Source organism: Balaenoptera ricei, chromosome 9, assembly GCF_028023285.1.
Source record: "Balaenoptera ricei isolate mBalRic1 chromosome 9, mBalRic1.hap2, whole genome shotgun sequence".
Lineage (NCBI taxonomy): Eukaryota > Metazoa > Chordata > Mammalia > Artiodactyla > Balaenopteridae > Balaenoptera > Balaenoptera ricei.
Window position 1 is genome coordinate 110254468 of NC_082647.1, and position 27225 is coordinate 110281692.

Genomic DNA, 27225 nt, shown 5'->3' on the forward strand with positions numbered 1-27225 from the left:
ATGCTTCCACAAAACCTCTGCAGCTTGTATGAAAATGTGCAACTTTCCAAGGCGACTGCCATGCTGCTGGTCCCTGAGAGGCCACCCATGTCCAAGGCCCAGACCTTCCAGGAGTCACTCAAGGGGCCCGACCCCCTTTGCAGCATGAGCAGTCATGTTCACGGCTCCAGATCCGAGATGCAATTTGAGAGACACATAATGTGTAATGAAACAGGTTGTTGATGGAAGTGAGTAATAAAAACACCAGCAAGCGCATCGCCTTAGGCTACCAACAAATAAAACTTCGGAAAGAGGCAATAAGAGATCAGTGTGGTGAATGTTCATTTTGCATCCGCTCCAAGTTGAGATGGGTGATCTGTCTCATATCCCACTATTTGGTTAAACGTCATCTGCTCTCACATATTTTTAAAGTGAAATGTACTTGTTGTAAGGGTCTCTTGACTTGCCTCTAGAATGAGAAGCCCATCAGCTTGTAGGAGGATTGGAATAGTAACACCAGGCATTGTAAGGAATTAAAATGACTGTAGATACTGGTTATGTCACTATTCACAAAATGTGTACAATAAGACCCATGTGGTCTTATGTGTGAAATATTAAAAGAGAAAAGAAGATACAATGCTTGTTATACAAACCATGAAAAATAGAGTGTGAGAGGGCCTGAAATTGGAGACTCCACGAGCTTGTAAGAGGGGGTTTATGATAAAGAAAAACACTCCTTTTGTAATCTGGATCAGTCAGTTTTTATTTTTATTTATTTATTTATGTTTTGTCTGTGTTGGGTCTTCGTTGTTGCGCACGGGCTTTCTCTAGTTGCGGCGAAGGGGGGCTACTCTTCGTTGCGGTGCATGGGCTTCTCATTGTGGTGGCTTCCCTTGTTGCAGAGCACAGCCTCTAGGTTCATGAGCTTCAGTACTTGCAACACATGAGCTCAGTAGTTGCGGCGTGTGGGGTCTAGGGCACATGGGTTTCAGCCATGCGTGCTCTAGTGGTACGCAGGCTCAGTAGTTGTGGCTCGTGGGCTTAGTTGCTCCACAGCATGTGGGATCTTCCCAGACCAGAGCTCAGACCTGTGTCCCCTGCATTGACAGGTAGATTCTTAACCACTGCGCCTCTAGGGAATTCCCCAGATCAGTCAGTTTTTAAAGTTGGTAATCATGAATAGCTAAAAAATATATATTTATCTATATTTAAATACATTGTTAAGTAAAATTTACATAATGGTCAGAGTGAAATTTATATTTGATATTTCTATATATTTGGTACCTACATTCCCCAATTTCTCTATTGTGTGTTGATCTTGTCACATCTGTCCTCATGTCTGGGTCAATGCCAAGGGAAGCACAGGAAAAGGTAGAGAAGAGATTTTAACACGATTGGAATCCAGACTCTAGGACAGAGAGTCACAACACCAGGGGTTTATTTTGCAGGGGACAGGACGGGCTGAGCCTTTTCAAGTGTAGGATTGCTCTCTTCAAGTGCAGGACAGTGGAAAGGGATGGGAGTGATTTGGGGTGAATCCGATGAACAGGAAGAGAAGAGAGTTGTGGAGGGGTTTGCTCTTCTATCGTTCTCAAGCAATAATCATGGACCATTCTTTACTTTGCCAGCCATGCTTCCAGATTCTGGGCATAAGAAAGTAAAGAAAAAAGAAAAAAGTTCCTACCATCACAGAGCTGACCTTGGGGAGAACAAAAGGGAAATGAAATGGATGGGCTGCCAGAACGACAGCAGCAGAACCCCCTGTAGCCTAAAGACTTTCTGTCCCAGCTCAAAAGCCGATGGCCATTTCTGACAATCTTTTAGAGTTTTGGTTAATAAGTATTGATGCAGATGCTTACGCAGCATAAAGATTTATGTCCACTGTATCATCAAGTGTCTAAAGTGTTACGGATCTCAACACACTTTACTTTTTCTGTATGTTGCTTTTTGCCTTGGGTTTCACTGCAATATTAATCTTTCTTCACCTTCTCATTTCTTCTGCATTTCCCTGATTTGCTGTGCCTGCCTCGTTTATTTACTTTATTTTACATATGGCTCTTTTTAAAAAAAAATTACATGTGGCTTTTGCAGCTAGTATATAGTGGTATTTTAAAATTTGTTAATGCAGTCTCTTTTTCCTATCACCATCATGTATATTTTATTTTTGTGCTTTTCTCTGTTGTTCGGTTTCATATTTTCACTTTGTGAACCCTGTAGGCATAGTGTGTGTGTGTGTGTGTGTGTGTGTGTGTGTGTGTGTATTTTCATATGCGTGTATGTAATATCGGGCACAAGTTTATTGTCTAATTATTAACAAAGAATTAAAGAACATCTCTAGACTCTATTATCCTGTAGTAAAGCAAATAAACAGCAACAAAAAAGACAACATTCATATAGTTTTCCACTGGCCAATCTCTCTTGGCTCAAATTTTAATTGTTTATCTTGAGAGTTTAGACACTATAAGTATTAAACTTTTGTGTTTTTATAGTGTAACTCCACAAGTAAGAGAAATTGTTTAAGTTACTACATGAATCACCAAAAAGAATTTAGTCTACCTGCAAACTTCTGGGATGATGAAGGGGTGGGAAAGTGCAGGAAATATTGACATCAACATTATTTTGATACTAGATAGGGGCTGATTCAAGAGGCTGGAGGGCTGGTGGAAATCTCAATGGTGTGTGTCTTCTGTAATTTGATTAGGGGCAGAATAAAGCAAATGTGCTCAAATATTACTTCTGTTTAACACATTCATATTTTAAGTGTTTCCCCTTTTATGTTTTAGGATCTTTTCCTAAGCCCCCGTTGGATTTGTTTATTCATTCATTTCTGTTTAATCACCTTTGACAGACAGAAGGTCGTTTCCCATGAATAGACTGAGGAGATCTGCCTGATTGCTGTCAGATGCTCTCACTTAGAAGGCCAGTGGCTGTAATTTTCTTGGTTCCTTCCTCATCCAGGCAACCTGGATAGAGAAAATAATGCGGGTAGTCATGACAGGACAATTTCATCTTCCCCAGCCTTCCTGTCTGTGGTTGAAATGGCTGCTTTAGAGGTTAAACAGTTTTGTTTTGTTTTTTTCTTTAATTCAGCATTGGCTTTGCTCATCATCCATGGAAAGAGGATAACATGATTATGTCTGGTCTCCATCGATACATCCCTGCATACTATAGAAAAAGTCTGTTACATCCAGGACTAGCTCTGCCATGTCTGAGCTGTAATCTCTTCATGGTTTTCTGGGTAGCATCAACAACTTCCCAGAGCCACTGCTCTAAACTGGTAGAGACAGCAAAAGCTAAAGGAATTTGCATTTTTTTCTCAGTATCTTACTCAACTCCTCAGCCCCTCAAGTTACAAAGTCTGCGATGTCTGCATTCCACCAAACTATGTCTTCTTAGCCAGTGGACAAGGAGTTTCTGCAAGTAAGACCAAAGTATTCTTCTGAAATTTCTAAATACATTACTCATCACACCTAAGTGAGCAGTAATTGCTGACCATTATTTTCATTTTTATCTCATCAGCTTTTCTCAGATGCCTCTCTCAGAAATCTTCCCTATTTCTTGCCCATGACTACACTATTCTCTAGTTTGAAGTTTAAGGTTGTATCTGGAATCTGAGCTGGATGGGGGAAGCAAAAGACAATGGGCCTCAGCTCATGCTGTCATGGTAACCAGAATGGACTGTGAAATGGGGGTTCGAGTACTAAGGATAGCAGTTTATCCTAGGAGCCAGTATTTATTAAAAAGTAACAGATTCTGCAAGGAAAATCTCATATTTTAAAAAAACAGAATAGTATTAGTGGAATATATGGATGCTGCCAAATACATAGATTATTTTTACTTTTGGCAAATAATCTTTCAGTTTTGTTAGAGATAGATAACTCAGGTAGAGAGATGTAAGCTTAAAATCAATATTACTAATTATATGACTAATAGCAACTAGTGAGAAAAAGTTTGTGTGCTTTGGGATTCTATCCTTGGTTTATACTGCTAGGATATATTTATTTTTATTTGCATAAGGGTGAAATGGCCAAAAACAATTGGAGTTGATAACAATTGGAGACTGATCCTGTTATGATGGATTGTGTAGGATTTTAAATTAGATAAATAATTTGAAGGAAAGGGCAATATTGTACAAATTATATTTAACAACAATAAACACAAATAATCACCTTTGGCTTCAGGGGAAAATATCACAGTAATGAAGAAAACATCATTCACTCCTTAATCTCAGAAAAAAAATTTCTTCTCCAATGTGTCAGAAACTATACAAGGTGCTAAGAATACATACATTGTGTTTGTGCCCTGAAGGGTTTCACAATTAGTGAAAGGGATGGAATTATATGAAATGCCAGACACTACAGTGAAATGTGTGATGCTAGATATTTCTACAGGGTGAATTAAGAGAGAGTAGAATGGGGGAATTAACTGTTTCAGGGAGGGGGCAGTCAGAGAAAGGAGTCTATTTTGGATCATAGTTTTATGACTGGATGCCATCTAAATTTCCTCCCAGCTCTGATATTTATGATTCTACTAATGGAAACAGCTAGGGACTCACATTGATAAGACTGTTTGTATTAAGTGTTTATTAAGGATATTTACAATTACTGATCATGGTTGAGCATTGGATATACATATTAAATGTATGAGCGTGTCTATCATCATATATATATATCAGACCTTTATTTTGAACTCTGGGCTCATAAATCCAACTACATACTTGCCATATCTACTTAGTTGTCTCCAAATGTTTCAGGATACCATGAATTTCTGTTACTATTTTCTTTAAAGTAGTATTTAATTTCCAGGTCTAGCCTAGATTCTATTAAAGGGGATTGATAATGGTAATGATGATCATGGTGATAATGATGGTGATAGTGGTAGTAATGATGATGATTATGATTCCATTTTTCTTTTTAAATACATACAGTCTAAGAGAAACAGTTTTTTTTTTTTAATAAATAAATTGGAATCAGAGCAGTTAAGTAACTTTTCCAAGATCGTACAGCTAGAAAGTTACAGAGAAAGGCTTTGAACTCAAATCCATATGATTTTGCAGTTATTCGGAGGTTACTCTCTCATTAAATAAGTGACTACCATTTCTTTACCAATTACAAATTTATCCTCCTACAGTTTACCCTTCCAATAGCTAAGGTTTATTGAGACATTCAATCATCAAATTGCCCTGTTTTTCTGACAGGATGATTCTAGAGCAAATTCCCACTTTCTTAGGCTCTTCCCCAACCAAAGCCTAATGGTGACCTGTGATGTACGATATCTCTCACTGCAACAAATATCAAACCCAGTTGTTCAACTACAGATGTATTTCTGGTAGTCTTTGTCTAGAGAACATCTACATGCTCTAGAAATGCTATGGCCAGTGTCAAGTAGAAGATGATCATCCCTTTTCTTATTTTGAATACTACCTTCCAATTATATTAGTCTATGAGGATTACAGAATTAAGTCCCCCATCTTTGTGTGAGGGAGTCTTATCCCAATAACCTGGGACAGTATCATGGGCTCACAATTCCTCTTCACACTTCCTTGTGAGCCTGTATAAAGAGGAAAAGTTAATTTATTTTAACCACTGAAATGGAATTATGAATGTGGCTGCCATCAACCCCTTAACATAGTTTATAACACATAATGTTCATCTTGTCAGATCTGTCTCATTGTATCTGTATGTCAAGATTATTTGTTTCTGAAATTGTCATCTTAAACTTTAGTGATGGCCTTTAATCTGATCATTATGGCCCTGGAATTTAATTAAAGTACTGACTTCAACAGAGCAAACAACAGAGCCCTGTAGCACTCTTCAGAGACTACCTTCTACCTCAGAGATTCTCATTTTAGGCAAGAGAAAGTGAACTAACTTGGTCAAACACATTGCTAATGTAAACCTATAACCTGATAATGCTCTTTAAAAGAGATTTCATTTATATCTGGAGATGTGTCTTAAGTGTATTAAGTCTTTTGGATTTGTCATGAGATTAAAAAATTATCCGAAGAAATAGAAGTACTCACATGGAAACAGGGAATAATGAGGATAATATCAAATCAGCACTTAAGAAGAATGACAGTAAACATCAGGAAATAGAGACCATAAAATCTGACAAGAACATAACTTCTCAGAAGCCAACATTCAGTCTTAGACCATCCATTCCCTACACCAGTTACCTGAGGGAAGTTAAAGAACTGAAGGCACAGCCAGGGAAGGACACGCTTTTTAATATGAGTTAAGATATTTGCTTCAAGCTTTGGAAGAACTCCCAGCTCAATTATACTTAAGTGGAGAAATGCATCCCCACCACCACCTCCTGTTTCATAAACTAAAATTCACTGACGATGTCTTCTTTCCTCTTTCTCTTTGATTTCAGATTGTTTAGTATATAAGGACGAGGGCAAGAAAAAGCAGAGCAAAGAACAATAAAATGTTGAGAGCACTTTTGTACCAGCTGGAGGAACAGGGAATTTGAATGATGATGACTCCGTTTAATTGTTTTCGTCTAGATTCTCTACATCCTAACTTCTACTAACCAGAGCCCTGGGCCTGAGTGGGGAATCTAGAGATTGGGAGCTGATTTTCCAAAAGTAGCCAAGAGGGAGGAAAAGATATACACATTCTAGAATTTAGTTTGAATCATAAACACCAGAAGCTACAAATTGGTATTTGTGTTAATTGACATTTGGATTCTGTGTGATGTTTCTCACAGCCCCCAGTATACAGTGAATCATTACCCTTATCCTAGATAGGATTAGTGGGTGATGAACTTGCATGGACCTAGCACAGTGCTCGGCAGATTGTATTTTGTTGTGTCAGTAAACAAATATAAATGAAATTTTATTTTGCTAAATTAAATATAATAGCCTAGAGGGTATGTTAATAAAGATAAGCTAAGTCTTGTGACAAATCTCCAGTTCTCAATAAGGGAATACAATTTTGTTTTTCATTAAAGATATATACTTATTTAGATTGGTCAGGAGGCTCAGGTCCACACAGTTGTTTGGGGACTGAATCTATTGGAGATTCTATCCCCTTTATCTAGCCAAGAGCCCCTCCGGCCCCCCATGGGTGTAAAGGAGAACAGTGAGAAGGCACACCCTCCCCCACAGCCTGAGCCTCTTAACCCACATCTGACATCCACTCTCACTCCATTGATGAGTTATAGTCACATGACTCAATCTAAGTGCAGGGGAATCTGGGTAATGTAGTTCAGCTGTGTGCCTGGGAAGAAGAGGTGGACCTGTTGAGCATCTATCTAGCCAGTCATTGCTGTAGAACATATGCTCCAGAAACCTTATAAAACCTCTCCTTACAGTGTTTGCAGAGCTGCATGTACACCTGTTCTTGCTAGACCCTTTGTAAGATCACTCACGATGGTAGTGATTAACTGATGCATACTTCTCAATATTTATTAACTTCAGTTTGGTGTGTAGATTCCAAAGGGACACAATGAATAAATAAACAAGTTACGGGTGCCTCCAGTCACAGCCCAGTGAGTCATAGCTGTCTTGTTCATCAGTCATGTGGTATATATATTGTTGTCAGGTGCCCTCACGGATGGGCCTAAGCACCTCATCCGAATGCACCACAAATTTGGCCCTAATATTTAGTAGCCAATAAAAAGAGAGAAAGAAAATAAAATACTAAGAAGAAAATTATTATTTAAGGAAAAGTCTTACTATTCTTCAGACGTATACCAGAAGCAAATGTTCTTGTAGCATTCTCTAAAATTAAAACATCTCATCTTATATAAAAGTTGCCTGTCTACACCCTTCTCAGTGTCTTACATCTGTCAATCTATTTAATTTCCACACAATCTTATGAAGTTCCAAAATTATACCTAATTTACCTATGAAGAAATGGAGACTGAGATGAAATAATTTGCCCAAGATTTTAGTTATAAGGGAGATCAGATTTGAATTCTAGGCAAATTTGATTGAGTCTGTACTTTTAATCATTCTATTAAACATCCTCTCTCTACACTTTATTCAAAAGCATTCTAAAAATATTCAATAAACCTAATATATTTGGTCTTTGCACATATAAATCTTGCCCAACTCTTGTTTGTTTTACTAGCTTTCTTACAACTTCGGACTGTTAGCATCTATCACAGAATAGCGTCTATTCTGTTTCACAAGCCAGAGTGTCAGTTCTCTCTTTTTTTGTCCTGTTACTTACCCACCTCCAGTACAGGATGGGAAACTCGGGTAACTGGAGGTAATTAATACCGATGCCCTGTCATGATTCTGATCATGGGCTTTGGAATTTGCAAGTTTTATGATCTATCAAATCTAAATGCATCCTGTATTAGAGGTTATAAGTTTGACAAGGTAGACAAATAACCTATGCCTCAATTTCTGCATATTGGGAAAAACAGTAACTGATTTGTGGGACTTTTGTTTGGATACAAGGAAGTAATCAATATAAAGCCCGAAGAATACTCATAGCACTTTATAAATATATCCACATTATGAGATACTGTGGAGAATTACGTTGTCTCAACCATTTATAACATAGTTACAGTGAATGAATCATCACTGGGGAACAAGCACCTATAAACCTCTTTTTATTTCTTTTGATATTTTCCTAAATTTACCTCATTTATTGGCATGCCAGGATGTGTGTGTGTCATATCCTCATGGATAAAGGGTCCAATAAGAAATCTAACAGGTAAACAGCCTTGTCTCAAAAAGATGCAGGTGCAGTGACTGGGCAAGAGGAGAACAGTATAATTTCATAGACTAGGATCCAGGTGCTATAGCAGAGGCTGCTCAGGAAACACTAGGGTAAACACTGCCCCCTTCTCCATGGCCTACAGCCCACAGCTGCCCACAGATCCTCATGCCATTCAAAACTCAGAGCCAAGGGTAGGCTCAGGGTAAGCCCAGCCAGCATTCGAGGGTCCTCCCCGTAATTAAAGGGCACTATAACAAAAGAGCCCTTGTTTACAGTAATATTTTTATTCAATTTGTCTTTACAATCTAAGAAAGTATTTAATTTCCCTTAATGATATTAGCCATCCCAGCCTTTATCACCAGGTAGGACATAACTATCCTGCTTTCACTTAATTTATAAACCTCATTAACACCTTTGTCTTTTAAACGTGATTGCAGATCTCCTAAGAATTGATAGCTCTCTGAATGGTAGGAGAATTATTATGATTCATTGTTCACCCAGGCAATCCTGAGCACACACTGATTTATTACGGTGAATGCCCACTGAGGTGAGCGGAATTTGGGGGTAAGTGTAGGGCTTCTAGGGAAGCTTTCTTACTGCTCTCAGACTCGGGCTCCCAGTTTAATACGGAGCCTGTTGCTTACCGCACAAAAGTATGAAGGAATCTCGGGGGGAAAAACACCTCTAGCAATAACCAGCTTGAGAATGTCATTTCTGCCACCTGAAAAGTAATTGTATCCCTTTGTTGGAAATGAAAAGCTAGGGCAAGTCTTAAATATTCCAGCTGGTATATGTTTTCCTCCCTCCGGGGGGATGACTTTCACCCATGGTCTGAACAGTCAACCAGTTAAGTGGAACAGGACTTGCATTACTAGTTTCTATTCTTTTTCTGACAAAAGATCACATCTCCACATTCTCCCAGGCGCGGTGCTGATTTGCTGTAAAGATTCTTAGCCAAAAGATCAAAAGTACTGGATTCACGATTGCCCTTAGGTCCAGAAGAAAGAAGTGACTTTCAGAGCTCACGCTGTCATTAACAATGAATGTTTACAGTACCCGACAGTGACAGTGTGTGCGATTATATTAGGTCTTATATCATTTTCACAGTTCGTTACAAAGCGAACTTTGATGGTGATGATAGGAGATAGAAGATTTTTTTTTAATGCAAAATAAGAGTTAACTCCTGCCCAAACCAGGACATTTTGTAGAGGCAGAGTGACACATTGGAGTGCTTTGGATTCACCGGAGGGAGCCTGGTTTGTAGAACAATCAAGAACACATAACAAGACCGCTGAGTTCCTGTGAAAGAAGCCAGGTTGCTTCAGGAAAATATCTACCCACAGACTTAGGGTAGGCAAGTCACAAAGCATTTCATATTTTTTCCTTGAACTCATTCCAATCTGCTTTATTACAGCTGCCAGGGGGTCTCCGTTTGATACATAAATGACTACGGACTTTCATAAATTAAGAAAAAGAGTTGACGAGGTTTAATACTTTAATGAATTTTTATTAGTTGTCAGATGCCCAAAGTTCAGAAAGAGAAAAAGAGAAAAGATTCTTGCTTTGTTAACCTTAATTTTCAGACTAAAGAGAAGCAGTCATGACTCATTCTGGGTAAAGAGTTAATGGAGTGTGGGTAATTGAGAGTGAATTTTGCACCCACCAGGACTGGCGGTTTGCTCCTGACACACCTAGAAGCTTTGTACCTCGTTTCCAAAGCTCTTTACAAATCATCATAAAAGAGAAATGATCTCAGAAGCACATAAAGCCTTTTCTACACCCACTTTTCCAATAAATCTCAAACACATCTTTCATTTTGATCACAGAAATGCAAATTTTCTGACAGGCAAACTGCAGCATGACTAAGTCCAAATGGAGTACAGTACGTTGACTCAAGTGGAAAGGATAATGCAATGAAACCTAATGGAATTCACTCAACTTCAACTTCCAAAAACGTGCATGCTTTCCATCATTGGCTTATTGTTCAGCATTGGATTTGCACATATTATTTTGAAATGATTAAACCAGTTAGAAAGAAAAATAATGTTTACACACTGCAGGTAATTTAATGCACTTGTTTCTCCTTACATGTATTTTTCTTTTTTTTCCTGTAGCTTTGATTTGTAAGAAAGTCGGATTTGATAGGAGTAAAATAATTCCAAACTAAACAGGGATATAGATTCTAATTTTTGTTATGCTGGATTTCATACTAGGTTCAAAAAGGGAATTATGGGGTCTAGCCTCTCCCCAGCGGGCAGGATAATGGTTGCTAGGCAACCTCCTGTTTGCAGAAAAAAGAAAGAATGTCTTTATCTACAGATGAATTCAACAATGCCTCATCCTCTGTGTTTCCATCTGAATTTATGTGGTGGGTAAGGGCTGCCAAGCAACAGGGTTTCATGCGTGGTAAATACCCGCCCTATTTGTGAGGGTCACATTGCTGCACAAGGGTCAAAGTACAAACACAATTGGGCATCACTGAAACAGATTGTCATTACTCAGAGAAGCCAGCCCAATAACATCTAAGAGGCTTAAAAGCTGCATTATGGATATTTTCACTGAATTTTATTTCATCAAAGCAGTACCTGTAAGCAATAACTTACAAAGTTAAATTAGTAAACATAATGGGCTATAGCTAAAGGGTTCTCTACTACATCACTTCCTGCCCCTATGTCTTCCTCTCCAAAAGCCACCTCTCAGCTCAACTCTGGTTGTTTAGTCCTCATAATTATATATATTATAAATAAATTACTGTGTCATTGGATTTATTAATTTTAGATGTTATCTGTTGATGCCCTGTTAGGGTAAATGAAGGATTAGCTCTCTTCCATTGCCAACACCTTTATCTGCCTCCCTCCTTCTCCTATTATAATTCCATTAAATTTGGGGGTTAAAGCAGTATGCAGTATTTATATTATTAAAACTTGCCATTGTGGCATAAAAGGATCACATTTACCTTGTTTTCAATTTGTCCTGAAGTTAAGTATTTCCTTGTTTATTTGTTTTATTTGCTTAGGCTTCTTTGTACATATTACATCTTCCAACATCTTCTATTATCCTCTCAGTACAGTTTTCCCAAAATAATAACATTCAAGAAACCATGAATTACCAACTTTCCTTGGAGGTCTTCCTCCTGGAGACCTTTCTTCTCCCGCGTTCTCTAGGTTTGCTCCCAGCTGTCTATGTTTGAGTTCCCTTGACTACTGTCATCCTACGTCGCATGCCTTCTTTCCTGTGTGTGAAGTTTTCTCCTTTCTTGTTTTAGTTTGGGTGGAGCGTATCCTCCAGTAGTTTCATCAAGTCAGAATGATCATCCAAGGACAGAGGCTGTGGTGATGACAGGCCTCACCCTTTCTCCTGAACTAACTGCTCTAGGCTGGACCGAAGGTCCCCTATGCCTGGTGCAAAGTTACCTCTCATGCTCCTTTCTCATTGTTTTCCCAACATTCCCTTTGCTTACCTCCTGTGTTGAGTACCCATTTTTTTGGTGCAGCAAGTCTTCCTCTTTCCTGGTACGTTCCTTCCTTTGAGGGAAAACATCCCAAGTAGCTTTCTAGAAAAGGAAGGAAGGGAAGGAAATGTTTAGAGATCTTACATATCGGACAACGCCCTTATTCTGTGCTCACACGTGGCTGAGTTTGACTAGGAATCTAAGTTGTAAATCATTTTCTGTCTATATTTGAAGGCACTGCTCCACTGACGTCTGGTTTCCAAGGTTGCTGTTAGAAGTCTGATGCATTCTGTTCCCTGAGCCTTTTATTTGATCTTTCTTTCTCTCCAGAACTTTTAATATCTTTCTAAGTCCAGTGTTCTGAAATGTTACTATACAGTGTCAATATGTATCTATTTACTTGAATGTTGCTAGTTCTTGTCAACATCAAAACTCAGGATTTAGCAGGTTAATGTGGAGGTATAGGCACCTTCACTTTTTTAAAATCTCTAGGTAAATCTGAAGAGAAGCAAGGTTGAGAAATATTCAGTCATTTTACCATTTTTTACCACAAATGGTAAAATAGACCAAAAATCGTTTGAACCCCTCAATATTTTCTATAAACTCTATACCCCCTTCTCTTTACTCTGCCTTCTTATCAGGCATACAGAATCATCCTATTCTTCCCTATTTTGTTCCTTCTCTCACATATGATTGTTTCCTATAGCTTTCAGCATTTCAGTGCACTTTATTAAGAATCAACAAGTTATCACTTATTATGCACCTATGGCAATCCAGGTTCTCTAGACATGCTATGGTATAGCAGGTACAGCTGTTATTACAATATTTGGCAATTGTGGAAATAGAGGCTCAAAGAAATAAACTAACGTGTAGGATCACTCAGCAAATAAGAGGCAAAAGCAAGGTTTGCATGCAGTTCTGTCTGATTTCAAGGCCTGTCTTTTACCTTCTTTCTTTACTTCCTTTCTTACTTTCTCAAAAACTGTAAATTAATGTGAGATGTGTTCAAATTACAGAATGAAAAAGTTATGACTTGTTTATCTAGTTTATGAATGATATACATTTGAAAGTGTTAGTTTATATATCCAATAATGTAATCTAGATTTAAAATTATGTTACAAGGGTTTGCGCAGTGCAACAGGATTAGTTTAATGTGGATAACTGAATCTTCCAGTATTCACTTGCTTAAGCTCTAGTCTCATATAAGCTCCTTGGAGTGGTTTGTTCTAATCCTGGCAAAATACCTACTAAAGAAATAGTTGAAATTTTTAAAAACATTAATTAAACACAATCCTTTCTTGACTTAAATCTAGACTCTAGGTTATTTAGCTCTAGCATATTTGTGTGGATTTTAATTTTCAAATGATGATCTTTCATACACCCAAGGCAATACTTATCTGGTGGGAAAGTTGCATTAGTAATAATTTACATTCTGCAGGCAGTGGGGAAGAAGGCTAAAAGGAATAACGTGTTATTATTCAACTTTTGCAAGAGAAAAGGGCTTGTTATAAAAATAAGTCATTCCGCTGATGAAAGAATAATGCTTGGAAATGCGCCTGTGGACAATACATCACTTATGAAAAACAGAAAAATAAAGCTCTGTACGTGTTGCTGTGTGACCACTCTTCTATTCATACAGGAGCCTCACATGGAGAAAGAGGGGTGTTCAGCCTCTGAAGCACTCTTTCTAAAAATATGTACATATAAATCCCCCCCTCAGTCTCTTCTAAAATGAAATGAAGATCAAGAAATTATATTGTGATGTTGAGCTACATAAAATGAAACCAGAAACATTTATGTTGACACGAATTATATCAACTGAGATAATAAATGGGTTTAGAATGAAATTTAAGTCAAAGTGCAAGTGTAGAAGGGATGATTCCTTCTTCAGAACCCTAGGCTTCAAAACTAAAGGAGCAAAACTATCTATTTAGTTGATATTAGATATGTTTTACCTATAAGATACCTATCCAATGCGAAGTTCCATTTTATATATAATCTTATGAATGGACAAGGCAATTCTATACTTTAATTTTGCATGTAGTTATAAGAATTCAAAATATATAAAACCCTTTTTGTGAGGGGATTCTTGACCTAATCACTCATCTTTATCTCTAGTACAGTAGGAACTGAATTTTGTTTGGATACCATGATGCCATTCTGGGTACTTGTAAAATAATTTTCTATTTTTAGTTCTCTGTTTTCGTAGAATTTCTCATACTGGTCTTATTTCACTTAAATCTCTCTCTCTCTCTCTCTCCATCTCTCCTTTTCTCTCTCAGTCAACCAGAATTTACCTACAACAGGTTGAATTATGCCTAGTTCTGGTTCTGACATAAATACCAGTGAATTCTTTGAAAAGTCACCAATTCTGTTTCTTCGTCTCTATGATGAAGAATTTACTGCATCACTGGTTCTCTATCCTAGTGGCATCACCTGGGAAACTTTACATTTATTAAAACTAAACAAAACAAGTCTATCAATCATTCCCCTTCCACTCTGCTTCATTTGGATCTTGCCCAGAACCCAGAGAGAAGCATTCTTTAGAACTGCTAAACTAATCCAGTGATTTTTTTTTTTTTTCAAATTTTAAGGTGTACATAAATCTCCTGGGGAATCTTATTAAAATGCAGACTCTATACATTCAGTCTGGGGAGGGGCTTGAGATTTTGCATTTCTAACAAGTTCTCAGAAAATGCTAGTGCTTCAGGGCCAAGAGTGTCACTTTAATTAGTAAGGATCTAAATTCTTTTTAAGAATACTTTCAGGAAAAGAAAGAAAGAGAAAGAAAAAAAGAAAGAAAGAAAGAAAGAAAGAAAGAAAGAAAGAAAGAAAGAAAGAAAGAAAGAAAGAAAGAAAGAAAAAGAAAGAAAGGAAGGAAGGAAGAGGAAAATGAAAGAAAAGAAACATATAATTAATGCATTGTTATGGCTTATAAAGGCCTGACATTTGTTAGAAACAACTGAAGAACTAGACATAAAATTTAAATAATGAAAAAATTTTCACTCAAATAATGTTTAATATTGTTACAGGAATTCACCAGAAGGAATATTTCCAGTGTTACAAGTTTGAGATTTGCACATAAAATATATAATTCTATTTTAATAAATGGATTTTTCCAAATCCCTAAAATTCATCCTGAAGGTTGACTATTAAGATGGTTATACTTATGTGTCAATTTATAGGGTATTTTTGAATGAGATTGAGATTTAAATCAATGAATGTTGAGTAACGCAGATTGCCTTTTTAATGTGGGTGGGCTTCATCCAGTCAGTTGACGGCCTGAAGAGCACAAAAAGTCTGGGTTTCTTAAGCAGAGGGAGATCTCTAGTAGTGTACCTTCACACTTCACCTACACCACCTGCTCTCCTAGGTCACCAGCCTGTTGGCCTTCAGACTAGAATTGTACTATGAGCTTTCCTGGGTTTCCAGCCTGATGGAACATACTACATTTTTTGGATTCTCCAGACCCCATAATTGTGCAAGCCAATTTCTTATTCTCACTACTTATCTATCTAGAGACAGATATAGAGATAGAGATATAGATAGATATCCCACTGATTCTGTTTCTCTGGAGAACCTGCACTAATACAGATCAGATTTTGGTACCAAAACTAAGGTGGAGCATGTCACAATATCCCTTTTAAAGTGAAGGGGAAGTTGTTTCAAAAGGCCCTTCCAAAGCCAAAAGGTGATATAATACCTAGTGGGTCTATTTGGATTTTGGAGGCCACATATTTCTCATTCAGGTGTGTTGCCCCAGCTCTTTCATCTCACTAGGTAAAAGCTACTAGTTTTGAGTGAGGTTCAAAACAAGAGTAGGCTCTGCAGCAGGCCCAGGCTGCCATGCAAGCTTCTCTGCTTCTTGGGCCACAGGATCAGCAGAGCCAAAAGTGCCTGGAGTGTCAGTGGCAGGTAGGGATGCCGTTTGGAGCCTTTGTCCCCAGTAGCTGAATCACAGCACAGGTTGTTCTGAGTTTGGAGCTAAGCCCTGCCATTCTCCACAGATAACTACCCTCTTTTTAAGACACAGTTTGGAGTCTGTTACTCGGCCTCGGTAGAGGCTGAATGCTTAACCATGGGCCACCAGGTCACCACATGACCTGAGCTGCCCACCACGAGCTGGGTGTTATCTGACCCAACAAGCCATGAATTTGGGGGTGATAGCAGCCTTCCATCACCAAATGGAAGTGGTGTGTATGAAATCAGGCTTGAACAGAGCCTGAAGGCACAAGCAAGTTACCTGAAGAAGTGGCCCAAATGCCCATGGACCCCACTCCTGTTATACTGCTTTCTCTCTCCCGACCTATACCTAGGGTTTCATGGGGAGCTCCCTGTGACCATTGACAGAGGAAAAGAAGACTCAGGCCTGGTTTACAGATGGTTCTGTATACCATGCCAGGACTACTGAAAAGTGGACAGCTGTAGCGTTATGACCAATTCCTGGGACAATCTTGAAGGACAGTGGTGAAGGGAAATCCTCCCAGTGGACAGGACATCAAGCCCTGAAACTGATTGTTCATTTTGTTTGGAAGGAAAGATGAACAGATGCACAGTTATGTACTGATTCATGGGCTGTGACCAATGGCTTGCCTGGATAGTCAAGGAAACATCCATGGAAAGAACATGATTGGAAAATTGGTGACAAGGAAGACTAGGGAAGAGGTATGTGGATAGATCTGAGTGGACAAAAATGGAAAGATGTTTGTTTCCTGCCAATGTTCACCAAAGGGTGACCTCAACAGAGGAGGATTTTAATAATCAAGTGAACGGTATGACCATTCTGTGGATATGAGCCTTCTCTTTTCCCAACCACCCCTGTCATCACCCAGTGGGCTCGTGAACAAAGTGGCCCTGGTGGCAGACATGGAGATTAAGCACAAACTCAGCAATGTGGGCTGCCACTCACCAAGGCTGCACTGGCCATGGTCACTGCTGGGTGCCCAGTCTGCCAGCACAGAGACCAACACTGAGTCCCCCATATGGTGCCATTTCCCGGGGTGATCAGCCAGCTACCTGGTAGCAAGTTGGTTACATTGGAAAACTTCCATCCAAAAACAGGCAACATTTTGTTCTTCGTGGAATAGACCCTCTGGATATGAATTTGCCTTCCTTGCACACAATGCTTCTGCTAACACTACTGTCTGTGAACTTACAGAATGCTTATCCACCATCATTATATTCCACCCTGCACTGTTTCTGATCAAGGAACTAACTTCATAGGAAATGAGGAGCAGCAATGAGCCTCTGCTCCTGGAATTCACTGGTCTTACCATGTTTCCGCCTATCCTGAAGGAGCTGTCTTGAGAGAAAGTAAATTGGCCTTTTGAAGACTCATTTACAATCTCAGCTGGTGGAAATACTTTGCAGAAATGGGGCAAGTTTTTCCAGGAGACTGTATATGCTCTGAATCAGCATCCAAAATACAGTGTTACTTCTCCAACAGCCAGGATTGATGGGTCCAGGGGTCAAGGGGTGGAAATGGGAGTGGCACCACTCACTATACCCCTGGTCACCTACTAGAACAATTATTGCTTCCTCTTCCCATGACCTTACACTCTGATGGCCTAGATGTCTTTGTTACAAAAAGGAAGGAGACATGATAAAGGCTCAGTTGAACCACAGGTGAAGACTTCTCCCCAGCCACCTTGGATTCCTCATGCCTGTGAATCAACAGGCAAAAAAAGGCAGTAGTTACTCTGCTGGCTGGGATGACTGATCCTGTCTTCCAAGGGGAAATTGGAGGTCTACTCCACGATGGAAGTAATGAAGAGTATGTCTGGAATACAGGAGATCCCTAGGGTGTTTCTTAGTATTACCATGCCCTGTGCTTAAGGTCAATGGAAAACTACAAAAACCCAATCCAGGCAGGACTACTAATGGCCCAGACCCCTCAGGAATGAAAGCCTGGGTCACCCCACCAGGCAGAGAACCATGACCAGCTGAGGTGCTTATTGAAGCAAAGTGAATGAGTAGTAGAGGAAAGTAGTTTTAAATACCAGCTCCAGCACATGACCTGCTTCAGAAATGAAGACCATAACTGTCATGACTATTTCCTCCTTATTTTGTTATGAGTGTGTGTGTGCGTGTTAAGCATCTTGGCTTTCTTCCTTCTTTATCCCTTTATCGAGGAACATAAGATATATTGATTTTATATCATAGTGTTTAAGTATTGTAAGGTTTCCATCATAGTATTGTAGTTTTGAAATATCAAGGAGAAGAATAAACATCATGCAAGGACTTTTCGTCCTCCTCTGGGAAAGTGTTAGTACATTTTCGGGTGTATGCAGGACAGTTGTATCATGTTAGCTGAAATTATGACTTTGTTATTGTCTTTATTTGGAGATTAAGTATGGTTTAAGGAGATGCATATGAGTGCCAAGTTGACAAAGTGTGGCCTCATGAGGGTTAATTTTATGTGTCAACTGAAAGGGTGTTTTTGGATGAGATTTATGTATTTAAATTTGTTAACTTTGAGCTGATTGCTCTCTATAATGTGTGTGGGGATCATCCAGCCAGTTGAAGGCCGGAATAGAACAAAAACACTGGCTGCCTCAAGCACAAGGAATTCCTCTGCAGACTGCATTCAGAAGTCATCTGCATCAGAGTGCCTCCTGGGTCTCCAGCCTGCCAGCCTACACTGCAGATTTGAACATTTCAGCCCCCACAATTACCTGAGCCAATTTCTTACAAGTAACCTCTCTACGTATATGCATATCCTATTGGTTTGTTTCTCTGGAGTACTCTGACTAATGCAGCTATTCATACCCTCAGGAAGCATCCGTTCTTGTTACCAAACCCTCCTCCCACCCACTCCCCTGTGGGCCTCACATGCACCACAGACCACCAGCAATTTATTCTCTCTTATCCGAATCACACATTCACAACTGGAAGCATATCTTCTTCCTTAGGCATTCACCATCCAGCCCTTCCCATATCCATGACTTGTAGCCACTCTCCTTGTCTCCTCTAATTAATTTTCCAAATCTTAGCCACAGGGACACTTCTAGATCATAAGTGTCCTTGTTTAAACACTTAACCGGCAAATGATTTTCCTCAGACTCAGTTCCAAGCTTGGCTAAGAGACTCCACGTGATGGGGTCTGCTCCCTCTCTCACACTTCCTGTGACCACATTTGTTTCCTTTGAGCTACCTGTTCCCGGTGTGTTCTCTTTCCCGCAGCCCTCAGTTGGTGGCTCTCCTTTGGGGATGTATTGATCAAGGTTCTCTGGGGAAAACAAACCAATAGGACATACATAGATACATAGAAAGGGACTTATTGTAAGGTTGTGAATGACTATGGAGGCTAATTCCCACAATCTGCCATCTGCAAGCAGGAAGCCCGGAAGGGCTGTGGTGTGGTTCTGGCCCAAACATGAAGGCCTGAGAACCATTGCCAGTCCAAAGGCCCAAGACCCAGGAGCACTCCTGTCCCGAGCACAGGAGAAGAGGGAAGCCCAGCTCATGCAGAGAACAAATCTGGCTTTCCTCTGCTTTTTCTTCTCTTCAGGCCCTTAATGAATGGGATGTTGGCTACCTGCATCGGTGAGTGATGTCTTTCTTCAACCTAATGATTCAAATGCTAATACCTCTGGAATCACTCTCACAAACACACCCAGAAAAAATACTTCACCAGCTATCTGGGCAACTCTTAGCCCAGTCAAGCTGACACATAAAATTATCCATCACTGGCGTGGGGAGGGGCATGGTAGTTCTACCGTCTGCTCACCCCCATTTCCTCAGAACCTTCTGGAAGCTTTTTCTACAATGCCTAAGCCCAACCTTTCTTTGTGCTCTGTTCACATACTCTGGGAAAGTGATCATCACACTTTATTCAAATCACTTTCTTTTTTTAATGAAATAAGTCAGACAGACTTATATGTGGAATCTAAAAAAATAAAACAAATATATATAACAGAACAGAAACGGACTCACATATATAGAGAACAAACTGGTGGTTACCAGTGGGCAGCGGGGGGGAGGAGCAAGATGGGGTAGGGGATTAAGAGACATAAACTACTATGTATAAAATAAATAAGATACAAGGGTATATTGTACAGTACAGGGAGATAGAGCCATTATTTTATAATAATTTTAAATGGAGTATAATCTATAAAAATCTTGAATCACTATGTTGTACGCCTGAAACTAAGATACGATGGTGGACCAACTATATTGCAATCACCTTTTTAACTATCAATGTCCTTCACTCACTATTAAACTTCACAGTCTATAGTGCCTGGCATTGAGATGGTACTAAATAAAATTTTGTTTATTGAATGAATAACAGAATTTTCTATTGTTCTCCAATTGTGTGTAGCAAAAAAGCTATTGTAGTCAAGTGGCTGTCACCTTTTTCTCAAATATTTAGTATATGGGATTTAGAATGCGGAAATAAAACATTCGGTTTGGGGTTCAGAAAACAGAAATTTAAGTTCTCAGGTCTGAGGTGTTTTGACTTACATTAATACAAGTACTTTTCAAGTGCAGCTCTTCCCCTTGCTGATCTATTGAGCATACATGCTAAAGGAAAATAGTCTGAGTTTTCTGTCTGATTTTTGTTCTCTTATTTTTTTTCCTGCCAAGGAGATTTGGGGCAAATAAATCATTAATGTGTGTTTTTATATATCTTGGTGGTCAGTGATGAGAGCACTTAAGGTAACGTAAATCCATTTTGTGGTTATTTATGAGAGATACTTTCGGAGTGTAGAATTCAGTACAAGTCCTATGGATGACCTTCAGACCTTCAAGAGCCTGGCTTGAGCCTGTACATCTGGAAATGGACAGAGTTCTTTTTACAGGCTACTTTTAGTAGAATATCATAGGAGCATCGTCTACTACTGTAACTCTTCCCATTTCTCTTTTACAAGACTTGTTACTTTCCTAGCTTGGGTAGGAGTAAAAAACATACCAGCTACTCATCACTGACATTCAAGTACAAAACTAAATACTACAATAAAAACTTGGAGATAATTTTGTTCAAAAATAGTAGGAAGTGAAAATTTAACTTCACCTATGAAAAACTCCATAAGTTTCTATGTGAACATAACTGATGGAAATCTGCTTATATTATTTGACACAACTGTTTAATTGCTCTTCATCTTCACTGATACAAATGAGGACATACCTCTTCTTTAGCTCCATATGCTGCTTGAAGATAGAAAAATGTACGTCCTTTAAAATGTATAAAATCAGACTCTACACTGATTTGACTCCTCATCATTGCTTGCTATGTTCACTGGATTTTAATGTAGTAATTCCACGACATGCACAGAGAAACATTCACTATAAAATGAAAAGTCCAAAAATAGAAAAAAAAGGACTTTACCATTGCAAAGATTTCAGAAAAGTAATTCCATTTTACAGAAAAGAGATGGTAGGCTTAATGCCTTCTATTTTGTTTCAGTGTGATCACCTGAAAACGTCATGAGAGCAATACATAATTCAAATATCTTTAAAAATTGAACCATATACTTTTACAGGTCTAATAGGAAATCAATACAAATCTACTTTTTACAGGACAAATATGTCTGCATGGTTATAATACCAATTGTCCTTACCTGTGATCTCTCTCTCTCTCTCAATTACCATTCCTGGAGTTTTATGGAATCAAAGATATTCTAACAATAGATGAAGTGATTTGACAGATACATTACAAGATCTAAAGAGTACTGTTTGATATATCAGATTTTACTGTTCAAGTCATTTGCACAAACATTTGCTTACTATTTATGTTCCTATATTTTTCAAAGTACATAGAAGAACCCAAATACTATTTGGGTGGTTGTGTATAGACTACTATAAGAATGTCACATTCATGAGCAAATCATTCTCTTAATGTAATCATTTCATCTGCTTTCTAGAACAAGCTAAATTTTTTTTATAATAATTTTTTTTTTAATTTTTAATTTTTTTGTTTATTTTTGGCTGTGTTGGGTCTTCGTTTCCGTGCGAGGGCTTTCTCTAGTTGCGGCGAGTGGGGGCCACTCTTCATTGCAGTGCGTTGGCCTCTCACTGTCACGGCCTCTCTTGTTGCGGAGCACAGGCTCCAGACACGCAGGCTCAGTAGTTGTGGCTCACGGGCCTAGTTGCTCCACGGCATGTGGGATCTTCGCAGACCAGGGCTCGAACCCATGTCCCCTGCATTGGCAGGCAGATTCTCAACCACTGCGCCACCAGGGAAGCCTAAGCTAAATTTTTATATCAATTTCTGTTCAGGTCTTATGTGGAAAAATATGTTAATATAACATTCCATCTCGATGAAGACCACAAAACTGTTGAAAAATAAAGAAACCAGCAAGCGAGTATAAATTAGCATGTTTAAAAAAAAGGAATTAAAAAATGTAACCATTATTTTGGGTAAAACATGGCTATGTTTCCTTTCCATCAGTATAAATGGTGGGAATGTCTGGCTCTATTCTAAAATCTATTACTATAAGTTGCTTTAGAAGGACAAAAGTTGAGCAATCACCTGGGAGTGTCTTGCTGAGTGTGGACTGTGTGTTAGACCACATTCTAACTCATGTTCCACTTGTGTCCCCTGTAGCCTGAAGCAGGACATGTACTTGCCCTGACCCTCATACCTCTGGTCTCTAAACTGAGAGCCACACCTATCCCATTCACTGCTGTGACACTGAATGACATATCATATAAAGCACTTAGAATGGCGCTAGCACACAATATGTGATCAATAAAAAGTATCTATAAATATCAACATTAATAGTATTTGAGTTCTTCTATGTACTTTGAAAAATATAGGAACATAAATAGTATTCATTCTGAAATTTTCTCTTCTCTAATTCACCTTGTCTGCTTTGACACTGAGTTTTTAGTGCTCTCATGGAGTGAATTGCTGTTTTTTGATTTATTGGGAGAGGTTGACCAATATTACAATAATCCGTTCCTTGAAAGGTAGTGGAATTCAAGTTTAAAACATTTGATACTAATGCTTTCTTCATGGGATGACTTGTAGCTACTGATTCCGCTTTTTAATGATTATAAGACTTCCAGGATATTATATTTTTCTAGAAATCTTTCTATTCTGACAAAATTGTGAAATTTGTTGGCTTTTATTATCTCATTTAACTACCAATATCTGATGGTCCTATGCCATTTCCCACTTTTTGTTCTTCATAGCAGTGATTTTTGCTCCTAAATCTCCTTCTCCTCATCATCCTTCATCTCCATCCATCTTGGTAGAGGTTTGTCTTTTGTTTTCTTGATTTTGCTTTTGTGATTAGTTTTCTATTTCATTAGTTAACTTCCTCCATTTCTTTTCCCTATCATCAGTTATTTTGATATCTATTCTGTTATTTTTTAAAACTTAAATTTATGCTTAGCTCACAAACATTCCCTCATTCCTACTTCCTTATGTAGTATTTAATGCTTTTGTTTTCCTTTAAGCATTATTTTAGCTGAGTTCCACAAGTACCAGTGTATTCTACTTTCATTATTGTTTAGTTACAAGTATGTTTTTACATTTCTACTGCAATTTCTTCTTATATCTATGCAGTATTTAAAAACATTGTTTTCCTTTTACTGCATGGAGGTTTTACATTTATCCTCTCTTTTATAAAATTCTAATTTAATTATAATACAGACTAATTAATATAAAATATTTCCATTTTTTGTCACTTGACATATTGCCTATACCTAATAAAAAGTTAAATTTTGTAAATGTCACATGGGTGCAGGGTTCTATCTATATTATTCCAATAAATCAAGACATTAATTTTTTTTATGCAAAGTATCTTTCTAACTGACCTTTAATCACTTTGAACTTTCAATACTTTAAAAACCAGTTGAGCACTCCTGATTTGATAGTGGGTTTGTCAGCTTCACTTACAACTTGCTTTATATTTACATTATTTCATTTTTTTTAGACTCTCAATGCATTTATCCCATAATGATGCCTTTGCCCTATGTCTTTTTGTCCAATATCAATATAATACAGATCTAATATTAATATACATCTAAGATTTTCTGGGCTTTGCTTTTTGATGTGATCATACACACACACAGTTTTTCAAACTCTCATGACTTTTTAAAACATATTATTGAAGTATAACACATATACAGTCAAATCTTAAGCTTGATAAGTTCTTACAAACTGAATACACCCAAGCAACCACCACACAGATTAAAAGCAGACAGACAGAACACTTCCAGCATCCCAGGCATTCACTCCGTGCCCCGTTTCAATTACCACCCATCATACTCCAGGGTTAACTACCATCACGACTTCACACTCTAGTTTGGCCAGCAATTGAATTTTATGTAAAGGGGATCACAAAGTGTGTACTCTTTTGTGCCTGGTTTACTGAACTTGAACATCGTGTTTGTGAGATTCCTCAACGCTCTTGCATTTGCTCATTTTACTGAGTTTATGTATCCATTCTCAGGAAATGGGAGTACGCATAGCTTCTAGTTGGACGATTTAACCAGTGTTGCTCTGATATTCTTGTACGTAGCGTTGGGTGTTCCATGTGCTTATGCTTCAATTATGTCACTTAAAAATATTATATAAATAAATTTTTCCTGCACCCTATCTGAAAAATTGCTTTAAACCTCAAGTTAGACCACTTATATAATATTTTTAAAGACACATTCACACACATATATATGTCTATATATGTAATAATATAGAGACATGTATATAAAAATTTCTTTTTGCCTTGATATGATTTTATTACCTCTTTTTTGCCTTTTTAAAAACCTATTTAATTTTTGTTTCTTTATTACATATTTTCCATCAGCTGGCTTGGAACTAATTTACTCAATTTCTCCTTTCCATTGTCTTAGTGGTTAATTTTGAAATTTTAATGGGTACTTATAATATTTTAACTCCTCACATCTTACATGTTACTACTGACAACATTTCAATTCAGTCCTCTTAATTCTACCCTAATTGTTATCATTAATGTTCCTTTGTATACAATATTTGTTTAGATTTTCTAATGTGTGTTGCCTTTTTTTAGGGATCACTTTTCTTCTTTGTTAAGTTCAACAAAGTTCAACTTAAAGTTCAACAAATAAATTAAAAGAAAATGTTTATTTGTATTCCTCTGAGAATATCCTCAGGTCACTTTGTCTCTTGCGAAGTTATTTTGCTGGATATACAATTCTAGTTTCACAGATATTCCTTAACTGTCTCTTGGAGATGTTACTCTACCATTTTTTGGCTTCTATTTTTGCAGTTGTAAATCTGTTGCTCATCACACTGGCATATCTTTGTAAGTGAGCTATCATTTCTCATGGTCTGCTTCAATTAACTTTGCCTTTTCTTTGCTATTTTGTCTATAGTTTCACTAAAATATGTCTAAGAAAGAATTTCTGGTTTCTTGTTTTTTCTTCCTTTCCTTTCCTTTTCTTTCTTTGTCTTATGGCATACATAGTACTTTCTGTACTTGTGAGTTTGTACTTTTTAATCATTTCTAGGAAATTCTCAGCCATTCATCTAATCAATTATTGCCACAGCTCTCCTCTCTCTTGAACTCCTGTTCAAATATCAGTGTGACTTTCTCTTTGGGTTTCATCTCTTTTCTTCCATCATCTCATTACTTTTTATTACATTCTGGATTATTTCCTACATATACCTGCCAATCCACTAGGTTTCTCATGAGCTCTGAGTTGGATGTTTAATGCACTATTTCAGTTTGGAGTTTTACAAATTTGTATTTTATGCTACGTCTTTTCAAATATTTTCAGTTAGAGTTATTTTATATTCTGTATCTGATAACCAACTCTGTTATTTGTTGGTGACTCTTTCTCATAGTGGTTTCTTTCCCTGTGTGTTTAGGATCTTTTATTCTGATCTCCCATTGGTTGAAATTAATCTGTGGAAATCCAGGGACAAAAATTGTGGCTGTTTTCTTCTAGGAGCATTTTCTTCTGTCTGCAATCAGAGTATTACCCAAGCGGGACCACTCTGGCCAACTATCAGAATCTCTAGTTTATTCTAAAAAATATTTCAGGCCGCCCCCGCCGGGGAGGCGGGCGGCCGGGCGCAGCTCCGGGCTACCGGCGTCAGCTCCCGTGGCTGCGGCCGCGGTGGATCGGGATGTGATGCGGAGTGGAGACAGACGAGCAGGGCCGCGTGACCGCGTGGTGGCACATGGTCGCGCGGAACCTGAGATCTTTCCCATACTCCTGTTCAACACTCAGAAGAAAAACTTCCACTCTGTGTACCAGCTTTACAAGTAAATCATGAAAAGAACATATGTTCCCTCCTCTGATGAACATGCTGATTTTTTTCAACCTTTTCAGAGCACCATTGTTTGCGGATTTAAAGAAACCAGAGTTAAAGATTCCTCACGCAGTGAACTTCTACATTAAAGTTGAACCTAGGGTGATTCTGGGTATCTGGCCATGGTTCCTAGCTGCCGGGGGGAGGGTGCTAAGGGGAAGGGCCGTAGCTGGTATGAAGCAGCTCTCCATGATGGCAACCCAATCATTGTTTATCTTCATGGCAGTGCAGAGCACAGGACTACTCCTCATAGACTTGAGCTAGTAAAGGTGCTGAGTGATGGTGGTTTTCATGTCTCGTCTGTTGACTCTAGAGGGTTTGGGGACTCGACGGGTAAGCCCACCGAGGACGGGCTGACTTCAGATGCTATTTGTGTCTATGAGTGGACCAAGGCAAGAAGTGGTACCACCTCCCTGTGTCTCTGGGGCTGCTCTCTGGGAACAGGAGTTGCAACAAATGCTGCAAAAGTTCTAGAAGAGGAAGGATTCCCAGTTGATACTATTATCCTGGAAGCTCCATCTACCAACATATGGGTTGCAAGTATCAATTATCCCTTGTTAAAGATTTACTGTAAACTTCCAGGATTTTTAAGCATGCTTATGGATGCCCTGAGGAAAGACGAACTAGTCTCCCTCAATGATGAAAATGTTAAATTCCTGTCTTCTCCCCTTCTTATCATACACGGTGAGGATGACAAAACGGTGCCTTTCGAATTTGGAAAAAAGCTCTATGAAATTTCACACAATGCATATAGGAGCAAAGAGATGGTGAAGATGGTGATCTTTCCTCCTGGCTTCCAACACAACTTCCTTTGTAAAAGCTCCACACTGTTAAAAACCATGAGAGATTTCCTGAGCCGGCAGCGGGCATGA

At 38.4% G+C, this 27225-nt stretch overlaps 1 protein-coding gene across 1 annotated transcript; it reads left to right on the forward strand.

The window, feature by feature from the left end:
• ABHD12B (abhydrolase domain containing 12B) lies at nucleotides 1-27225 on the forward strand. The gene is given in 3 exon segments (XM_059932548.1): nucleotides 1-202; nucleotides 26190-26471; nucleotides 26474-27225. Coding segments are annotated over 3 exon segments (1236 nt in total).